Genomic DNA, 10695 nt, shown 5'->3' with positions numbered 1-10695 from the left:
TCCTGCACCTGGGTACACACCGGTAAAGCTCATAATGCTCTGAATTCAGCGCACTGACAGCTTTCTAGCAGTATATAATACCGCCGACCTGCAAGGACATGAAAGGTCCTCTTTAAATAGCACATCAGGAATCAAAATAGCACATTAGGCATCAAAACTATCTGTGGCTGTTTCTTGAGAATGGAGGGGGCTATAAAAAAAATTCCAACTCTGCTGGAATCGGTGGAGCAGCACCTATTCATGGATATTAAGAATTTGCATTGGTGGTGGTAGTAAAAATTCCGCTTTAAGAATCACTGAGTGTGGGGGCTATTATATTATATATTTCATGTTTGGCCCATTTTATGTGGAGGGAGTGTGAGGTTCATTTTACTAAATGTGGGGGCCATTAAATATGGAGTCCCTATGTGGGCACTATGGAGGCCATTATATTATCTGTAGAGCACTGTGAGGGCCATTATTTTACATATGGAGCACTGTGGGGGTCATTAAATTACATATGAAGTAGTGTTGTGGTCTTTATATTAAATGGGGGTAGTTTGAGGGCTATTATATTACACATGGGAGGACTGAGGGGGACATTATACTGCATGTGGGGAACTAAGGGGGACATCACATATTTCTTGATGGAGGTTCTAAATGAAGCTTTATTTTGTTATAAGTGATCACTACTTTGGAGGTACTTGGATGGGACTTTTTTTCACTAGGGGGCTCTTTGAAAAGGGTGAGAAACACTGTTGTAAAGTACTGTAGTTTAGATTATGTACTAGCACGGATATTAGTCATTATATGGAAGGACCATTATTTTGACACTGTAAGCTGCTGTTTTTAGGAACTGTACACACAGTATACAGAGTATTTGGAAACTGCATGGAAATATTTTTTTACACACTAGTAGGCAGCATTACATACAGATGTAGCAGAGTTAACCTGCACTTCTACAATTGGTTAAACTGCTGCAGTGTGATATTATATCTCAGAAGACAAGAAAAAACAATGAAAAGTCATCAAAACTTTTCTTTGGTTTTAGTTATCTTCTGTGATGAGATATCACACTGTAGAAGTTTAACCATATGCAGAACTTTGGGTTAACTCTGCAATATCTGTAGGTACTATACAGTACTCTTAGCAGTCTGATTCCTTTCTGATGTTACATTCTTCAACCTGAAATAAAGACAAAAGGGTCCAACACATGCGTTCACAGGGGTCTTCCACACACTTTACTGCAAGCCTCAGAAACATTGTGTTCATTAGAAAATAACAGGAAACAGGAAATCTTACTCGCATATTGCAAGAAAGAAAAGCTAAACTGAAAACAGGCATGTATTAATAGTGAAACCCACTTCCAGGTATACACAGTAAACTTCTGTGTATATGGTTTACTTGGGGGAAACAAAATACTGTACATCCAATGTACATTATTCCATGCACTAACAATTGATGTGTAAGACTCACCCACGTTTTGCATACTAGTTTACAATGCCTTGGTGCATTTGCCATACCTTTTACATATAATTCCTCAAAAGTACAAAAACTGACCTAGTAAAACAGACACTGAGAATGGAAAAAGTACAGGCCAGAAAAAACAAAGAATCATTAACCCCTTAAGGACACAGCCCAAAAGTGCCTTAAGGACCAGGCCTCGTTTTTCAAAACTGACATGTGTCACTTTATATGGCAATAACTTTGAGACGCTTTAACTTACACAAGTGATTTTGAGATTGTTTTCTCGTGACACACTGTACTTCATGTTATTGTTAAAATCGAATCAATATTTGTGTATTTACTATTAAAAAAAAATAGGAAATTTGATGGAAATTTGCAAAAAATCACAATTTTCAAAATGTGAACTGCCCTGCTTTTCAAACAGATTGTTATATCACACACATACATGAATAAATATTATCTCTCATATCTCTGCTTTATATTGGCATCATCTTTTGTCTTTTAATTTATTTTGGATGCTAGAAGGCTTTGAAGTCTAACAGCAATTTTCCAGATTTACAAGAAAATTTCCCGAACTAATTTTCTAGGGACCACTTCAGTTCTGAAGGGGATTATAAAGGCCTATATAATAGAAACCCCTATAAATCACCACATTTTCAAAACTGCACCCCTAAAATAATTCAAAACAGCATTTGGGAAATTTGTTAACCCTTTAAGTATTTTACGGAAATTAAAACAATATGAAGGCGAAATTTTGACATTTCATTTTTTCTATAATACATTCATATAGCCCTAAAATTAACACATTCCTAAAGGGTTAAAGGAAAAAATGCATCTCACATTTTATTATGCAATTTCTCCGGAGCAAAGAAATACCCCACATGTGGGTGTAAACTGATTTTTGGGCACATGGCAGCGCACGGAAGGGAAGGAATGACACAGGGTGTTTGAAAAGCAGCTTTTGCCAGAATAATTTTCAGGCGCCATGTCTCAATTGCAGAGCCCCTAATGTACTAATACAAAGGAAACCCCCCAAAATGGACCCCATTTTGGAAATTACACCCCTCACAGAATTCATCAAGGGGTATAGTCAGCATTTAGACCCCACAGACTTTTCACAGATTTTATTAAGATAGGGATGTGTAAATGAAAAATTACTAAAATGTCACTTTATCCCCAAAGTTTTTATTTTCACAAGGGGTTAAAAGAGAAAAAGCCCCCCACAGATTGTTACACAATTTCTCCTGAACACGGCAATACCCCATATGTAGTTGGAATCTGCTGTGTGGGTACATGGTGGGGCTTGGAATGGAAAGAGCGCTATTTGGTTTTTGGAGAGCAAATTTTGCTGGAATAGTTTATAGGTACCATGTCGCATTTGCAGGGCCCCTAGCGTACCAAAACACTGGAAACAACCCCATTTTAGAAACTGCACCCATAAAAACATTTATCAGGGGTCTAATGAGCATTAGTATCCCAGACATGACTGCACAGCGGATGGTGGAGCGTGAATATATAAGCTGTGCAGAGTGCATTGGGAACACCAAATTCCCCACTATATCCCAGTAGCTCCTAAGATTGGGGGGGTCACTCTGGGGTCAGTTCTGGTATATTTACCCTCGTAAGCTCTAAATAAGGGGTGTCCCCTGATATACGCTTATACACAGCTTATACATTCCCTTCCTGCCGCAGCCAGTTGTGTTCTAATTATTTGGTGATTTTTTGGGGATTTTTGTCTTCACATTGTAAAAGCTATATTTTTTTATTTTTCTGGTGAAGTGGCCATATAAGGGTTTGTTTTTTTGCGGGATGAAATGTATTTTAAAATGACAACATTTCTGGGTGCCTATTTACTATAGAATAAATTTTATTAACTCTTTCTTGGTGGATTAAAAACCACACCAGCAATTTTGGTATTGCTTTTTAACTTAATTTTTTTCCACCCAGTGTAGCGTATAAGTAACATGTGACCTTTATTCTGCGGGTCAATACGATTACGGCGATACTTTATTTATATATATTTTTTTATGCGTTACTAGTTTTGCAGAACAAAAAACTATTTAGGGAAAGAAATCAATCATTTTTGCATCGCCATCTTCTGAGATGCGTAGCATTTTTTTTTTTTTTCAGTTGACAGAGTTGGTTGAGGGCTTATTTTTTGCGGGACGAACTGTGCTTTTTATTGGTACTGTTTTAGGGTACGTGTGACTTTTTGATCACTTTTTATAGCATTTTAATAAGGCGAGATGGCAAAAATAAATTTCTTTCTTTTGGGAAACCCGAAACAAAGGAGAGCTGGACCACTTAAACAGCGATTACCCATGAACACCCACAAACTCCATGCACTGAAATTGGTGGAGAGCAAAGTCCTCTCGGCAGGACTTTTTTCTTTGCCAACTTTTGGACACTCCGGCGCAGATGTCAATCCATCCCAAGTAACTTACTTTACATTAATACTTTAATGTTTATTGTAATTTCCATAATGGCTAGCAAAATTGGACATTTACTTCAGTATATTATAGAGCAAGAGTTCCAATGTGAATACCGTTGTGGCAGATGTGAGCATGTTACCCATCTGGAAACTCGAATTAGAGATCTGTAAGAGCAGAATGGATCACTAAGGGCCATTGACAATCTTGAGTGGAGCATGCTGCTCACCCTGAAAAGCATTCAGTGGGTTAGATATGGAGGTTGCAGGACTGCAGGGATTTTAGGAAGACCAGGCGAGAAACTGGAGGAATACAGAAAGAAATAGTGGAAGGAACTCCAAGAAAAGAAAGGATATTCCTGTTTCTGTTTATCCCAAAATAATTGTCAAGTTGGGTGATGATGTGATGATATTAGTATCAGAAATGGCAGCCCTAGAGGATACTCCTCCCCAGCTAGTAGTCATTTTGGCTGGGGCGATGATAGTGAAGTCGGGTCCAGGCAGTTAGTGGTTATCAGGGATTCTATAATCAGGAGGATGGAAGGAATAATTTGTAGCTAGGACCACCTCAACCAAATAATTTGCTGTCTGCTTGTGCCAGGTTTTGTGTTTTTGGAAGCTATATCACACACTGACTTGTTAAAGGCAGAACAATATTACGTCAATGAGTTGCACTGCAGGAGCATTTGTTTGCTGCTTCTCCCTGGTGTGACTCAGTGACATAAGGGGTCTTACAGGTTACAAAGGGATGGAATGGCTCTCTATTTTAAGGCCTGTTCCTGCACTTTTTGTGGTGAGCCAGCTTGGTGGACAGAGAGTGCGAAGTACTTTTTATAGGAGTGGAGGACAACTTTGGACAGGACAACCTTGGAATCTTGTGGGATAATGTGTGTAGCAAAGGATCCACTTAGCCAAGCAGATGTCAGTCAATTCTATGAACCAATATACTTAAGAACACTCAAGAGTAATAGGATGGGTTCTCAGTGAGGAATGAGGTGACTATGTATTCCCCTTATTACCAATGGGTGGTTTCATCACCAATGGGTGATTCACAGCAGTCAGTGTCTTGTGAGGGCAACTTGCGAGCAATCGGTACAGTTACTTTCAATGACTGATATGCTAACTAGACCCTCTAATATCAAGCAGCAAGCAAGAGCAGACAAAGGGGCAGGCAGTGTAAGAGCTCTGAGTCGCACACCTTTACCTGCATGGCAACACCCACTTGACAATAGAAAGTAAAGTTAGCATATCAGACTCAAAACCATTTGTGCTTATTGCTTGGGAATGGTGGACGTTAGAGATAAGATCCCAAATCCACCAGTATCAGTCGGGAAGAGGCCTTATAAACAATGAAGAGCTTCAGTTAGTGGAGATGGGGAAAGGTCCCTTTAGTCCCTAAACTGTTCAACATGTGACCATTGAGGCCAGTTATTGGCTGCAGTAGTCACATCATTGGCTGTACTAGTCACATTTAATAGCACTGGTTTTCTCTTATGCAAACTGTATACATTTTGAGACAATTCCTTTAAGGTAAATAAACCTCCAGACACAACAAGCCGATTAATAGCACAAAAGAACTGAGCCTCCTTGAGGAGGTAATAATACACTTCTGTCACCTTTAGTATCCAGGGACAACTGTGACCAAGTCAGCAGCTCACCTGGGGAGTACCATATTGTGTACAGGGGTGGTAAACCTTAATACAATGCAAGAATTGACAGCAGGGAATGTTCTTTCCTTATAGCTTTGCATTGTGCTATGTAGTACTCTTTCCTAATGTTAATCTCACAGTAATATTGTTAGTACGGTTGTTTATTTGCCAAGCACATGTATCTCTATGAGTTCTCCATCCTCAGGGAAAAGTTATATAGACTCTTCCTGACCTGCCAGTAATGTCTGCAGTCACCTGTGTCAGGTATATAGCAGATGCTCTGCAGTAACAGGTGAGTGATTGCTTATATAATGTGCAATACTCAATATTTATATGCATCATATAGTTTGCATTTTATTTACTTTTTTCTTTAAAGGGAACTTGTCAGGTGTCTTATTGTACCATAAAGTGGCCCTATCATTCGCTAATCACACATCCTGCGTACGACTGATGTTGAAAAGTGAGTACTTCACCCTGTACATGGTGGGGCCAGTCTATGGTGGAAAAACCACTTAACAGGTTCCCATTAAAGGGGTTGTCCCATCTCAAGGATTCTATCTATACTGGTAGCTTATATAAATGGAAGACTTTTCCTAAATATTTTGCTTTAGAAATTCTGCTTTCTTTTCCTGCTATGTGACCTTATTCTCCCCATTGTTTACAAAGCGTTGCTATAACCATGGACCTGGGAGATAGGACAAGTTACATCACTTAGGATGGGTTCACACCTGCGCCCAGGTCTCAGCTTTGCAGGTTTCCGTTTCCTGCCCGAGTAACTGGACAGGAGATGGAAACCGGCATTTGAATGGGTTTGTAAAGTGTCCGCCCGTAGGCGTCTTCTGGTCTTCTGGTCTCTGCGGCGAAACCATTTTTTTTTAAACGGACACAAAGTCGGACATGCAGGACTTTGTGTCTGGTTACAAAAAACGGTTTCGCGGCGGAGAGCAGAAGATGCTCACGGTCGCTCATGGGCAGACACTGAATGCCGGGTTTCCTTCTCCTGTCGGCAGAAGACGGAAACCCACGAAGGGGCGACCAGCCGCAGATGTGAACCCGCCCTTACCCAGTGCGGACAGGTCAATCGTTCAGATAATTGCACTTTGCAAGGTCTGATATAAATCTCACCTACTCCACCTATGGTGACTTTGCTCACCTCTGTCCCCACTAGCTCTGATCTTTCCGGGACCACCTAGAGGGCTAGTTCTTTGTTACATATGTAGAATGCACCTAAAGAGAGCCAGTCACCTATTTCACACTGCCCTTGCTTCCAACTATCCGTTTGTTGTGTATGAATATGTTATAGTTTGGTGAAATGTACATTTTTTTTTTTTTACGTTGCAGTGCATACAATGCCCACGTTACCATACCGCTTCTGGCTCCATGCAGTGTATAGTACAGGTATCAAAAGTGACCCTGAACAGCTGATCTGTTTTCCCCTACCAATCAGATATTTATGGTCTCCCTTAAAGATAAGCCAAAAAAAAAAATTCCTGTACAACCCCTTCAAAGACCTATACTAAGAATATGACATCAATATAATGTTTTGCTAAGCCTATCAAATGTATATTAATTGCATAATATTTCATTATACAGTATAATGGCAATCAACGTTTCCTAGAAAGGTCCTATGAAGATAGCTGATCCCAAGGTAAACCAGACCCTGTGTTCTGATACATTTCATGGGGTCACCTGGGAAGCTTCTTGCTGCACCAAACAGCAAAAATCAAATATGATCCAATTCTCATTAAATCAATGGCTGTCCATGTAATGTCCACATCCTCCATAAAGAGACTATCTGGCACTGTCTAGCAGATGAAGGTCCTAGATGACAGATACTTCTATTTACTCAGATTTCCCTAAGAGGATATGTGAAAATGTTTTTTCTAAGACAGACATACCATTTCATTTTTATTTCCATAAAACAAGAAATCACCCTTGTATTGAATGCAGTGGTGATATCATGTAGATACTCCCTGGGAATAGGACTAGTAAACCATAACTCAAAGCAGCATCCCCAGGACTGTGCCATTGTTTTCTGCTGTTCTCCTACAATCTGATAGCAGTCACATTTAATCTGGTGCGTGCTTAGTCTTTGATAAAAGCCGCCTCACAGCGTGACAGTCTCATAAAGAGCCTGCTAGAGCTGCGCCTTTTTACCTGCCCTTATCGTCCCCAGACACAGGGGCCCAGCTGGTTCTGTATGTGCAATGATTCACAGCAATTATTAACCAGATCTCACCCTTCTGCATGTGAATTATGGAAGTGAAGAGTGGCACAGAGCAGGTGTATAAGGCACTTGCAGAATGATCACATTACCTAAGCTTTTCACAATCCGCTGACGATTGACGACTGAAATAAAAATGTGTCTGACAGGAATATTCATGTGTGACAGTGTTGTAGAAATTTCTTCGACTGTCTTAAAAGTCTGCCACATTTCACTCCTGTGTGGACATACAGTACCCTAACTGTCTAAACTAGAACATCAACCCTTCCACACAGTATAAATAGAGCTGCTGTATTGGGTTGCTGCAATTCAACTTCCACTGTATAGATCTTGCGCTGGCAGCTGCTGAGGACAGTTTATTGTGGGGGTGCTGGGTGTACCCCCAATTTGATATTGATGACCTTTTCTAGGGATAGGTCAGCATCAAAATCCTTGAAAACTGTGTTAGGCTAAGGCCTGACGTTGCGGGCCGCAGCAAAAAGGTGCTGTAGGAAAAACCAGCAAAATATTATTAAAATCTGAATTATGCTTTATGTTCTAGAGTAATAGGAGATTTATATATAGAACAATCAGGACATCCACCACTGGCATTGGAGTGGCGTGGCAGGAAATAGTGCCCCCTCGGGGTAACTGAGGTAATGCAGCTCTTCAGAAGCCATAAGAAAATACTTACATTTTTACAGTTTTTTGTTGCAGATTTTGTTGAGTTTTTTGAGCCAAAGCCAAGGATGCCTAGAAAAGGAAGGGAAATATATATAGGAAGCCCTTATACTTCTACTGTCTTCTCACTCCACTCCTGGTTTTGGATGAAAAAAGACAGCAAAATATGGAACAAAAAAGCAGCAGACCTTTTTTTCTACAGTAATTTTTAGCTGTATTTTGATACTTGGGGCCTTAACTTTAAACCGTTTCTAAACACCCTCCCCCCACCTACTTTCTAAATAACATAATTTATCAAAAATGTATATTCACCCATATACCTGGGGTGGTCATATACCTGCTAAAGGTATATGGGTGCATTTATTAACCATTTAATAGCACTAACAGACCTTTTTTTTTGTTTTTTAGAAAAAAACGAACATTTTTTTTTTTGTCCGAAACACCCCTTTAAGGTTTTTACATAAAATTGCAAAACCTCTTTAAGACATTAGAGTTAAAAACAATATAGTCCATAAAAGCTACAGAAGTGTCATCCTGGAAGTGGAATTACATTTACTTAATCTCTTGCCATAGAACCATGCCAGAAGACAGCAATAGGGGACTGGCAGCATATGGAGGCCCTGTGGCTGTACTATTTAGAGGTTCTGTGGCTGGCATAGTATGGATATTGTGGCAGCAACTACATGGGAACTCTATGGCTGACACTATATGGGAGCTGCTCTATCAGTCAGTGTTATTGTGCTGGTATAGGGTCACTGACGAGATGAAGATAAATAGATGGAGATGAAATAAAGCAGATATATACATAGTGTATATTCATTATGCTTGGCTTTGTTATGCTATAGTAATAGTGCAGCAAATATGCATGTGTACTATTGTGTCTATGAAACTTAAGCCGTGCTTGGGTGCAGTTTGGGAACATCCATTTCTTAGAATCTCAAGCATGAACTGGCAGCTTTTTGGTTTTCTATCTAGAGCTGGAATTCTATAGTGCAATAGACGTTTGTTTCCAAGTATCACAAAAGCAACTTGAGATCTCATTGTGTTATATTTCATAGATGGATTTAACTGTGGAAAAAGGCAGGACAGCACTGTGCGAAAGTGCATTTTCCCCTGGATCTCATATAATGAAGCGATATGTTGTACACCAGAAGCTGGGCAGTGGATCTTTTGCTACTACATACTTGGTGACTGATCTAAAGGACAGAGAATCTCAGTAAGTACTTTTATGTGAATGAGTAGGGCTGTCAGCAAAAGATATGATAATTCTCATTACGGCACAGTTTCCATCCCCAGTGACACATCAAGTTTATGTAAAAAGATTTTATCTATATTGACATCTTGAAATGATCTTGAGTAACATCCGACATTAAACTCCAAACATGCTATCACAATTCTAGTAGTTGATACTGAAAACAGTTAATAAGCTTGTCAACAGACATACCCGCATAACCGATCTGTTGAAGGACCAAAAGAACGGAAAACCATACAAAAAGACCCTGAAAATAACAAACCTATAGTTGGGTCCATTGGGTGTCCTTTTTTTTTTTTACTGAAATCGCCCCTGGACACCCAGCGTAGACATGAAAGTAGCCTTAGCTCAGCTCATATAACACAGAGGAATAGTATTTTTATTTTCATTGGATATTGATGCAAGCATTGATCAAACAGGTAATGCTAGGAAATTGCGACTCTGAAGACTACAGAATTGTGAGCACAGCTTGGGTTGTAATAAAGTACAGTACAAAGGATCAGTACAAAGTAAGGCTTAGTTCACACGTGAAAAAATGCTAGCGAAAAAAAAAGCTAGCAGTCTACATAGACCACTATTGTAAAGGGGCAGATTTTGAAGCGAAATCCGCTGTCAAAATCAGCCTCTTTGCCCCCGTGTGAACTAGCCCTAAGTAATACACTGCTTTACACTTGATAGATTTTGGGCATAATTTACTTTTTAATGCATCGTGCAATAATGATATAGTGTAATATAGTGTAATATACTAGACTGTTATTTGGTTCAGTTGTCGAATAATGGATACAGCGATTTTCTTCACCCTTGCATGACTGTGTATAATAGGAGAGTGGCCATATGGCCTCCCTGAAAAGCATCCAGTTACAATAACAGGCAACATGTTTGGTTTCCATGGGGTCGCCTCGTGCTTCTCCCAGAGCTGACACGTCGGTTAATTGTTGTTGGAAAGCAACAAACTTACATAAGAATGCAATTATCAGATCGGCACAGACATGCAGAAACACGATACTCAAAGAAACGCTAAAATTCTAGCTCTGCT

General features: G+C 39.7%; 1 protein-coding gene across 1 annotated transcript in view; it reads left to right on the top strand.

Annotated features, from left to right (window-relative positions):
• Positions 1 to 9465: 9465 nt before the first annotated feature.
• The window catches only part of LOC142213579 (serine/threonine-protein kinase Nek11-like), a 258023-nt gene continuing 256793 nt past the window's right edge, over positions 9466 to 10695 (top strand). The window contains exon 1 of the mRNA XM_075281957.1: positions 9466 to 9623. Coding sequence (XP_075138058.1) covers positions 9466 to 9623 — 158 coding nt within the window. The remainder of the gene's footprint in view (positions 9624 to 10695) is intronic.

This window comes from Leptodactylus fuscus, chromosome 7 (assembly GCF_031893055.1).
Source record: "Leptodactylus fuscus isolate aLepFus1 chromosome 7, aLepFus1.hap2, whole genome shotgun sequence".
Lineage (NCBI taxonomy): Eukaryota > Metazoa > Chordata > Amphibia > Anura > Leptodactylidae > Leptodactylus > Leptodactylus fuscus.
Note: the sequence above shows the minus strand (reverse complement) of the source record. Positions and strands in the feature narration are given on the sequence as shown.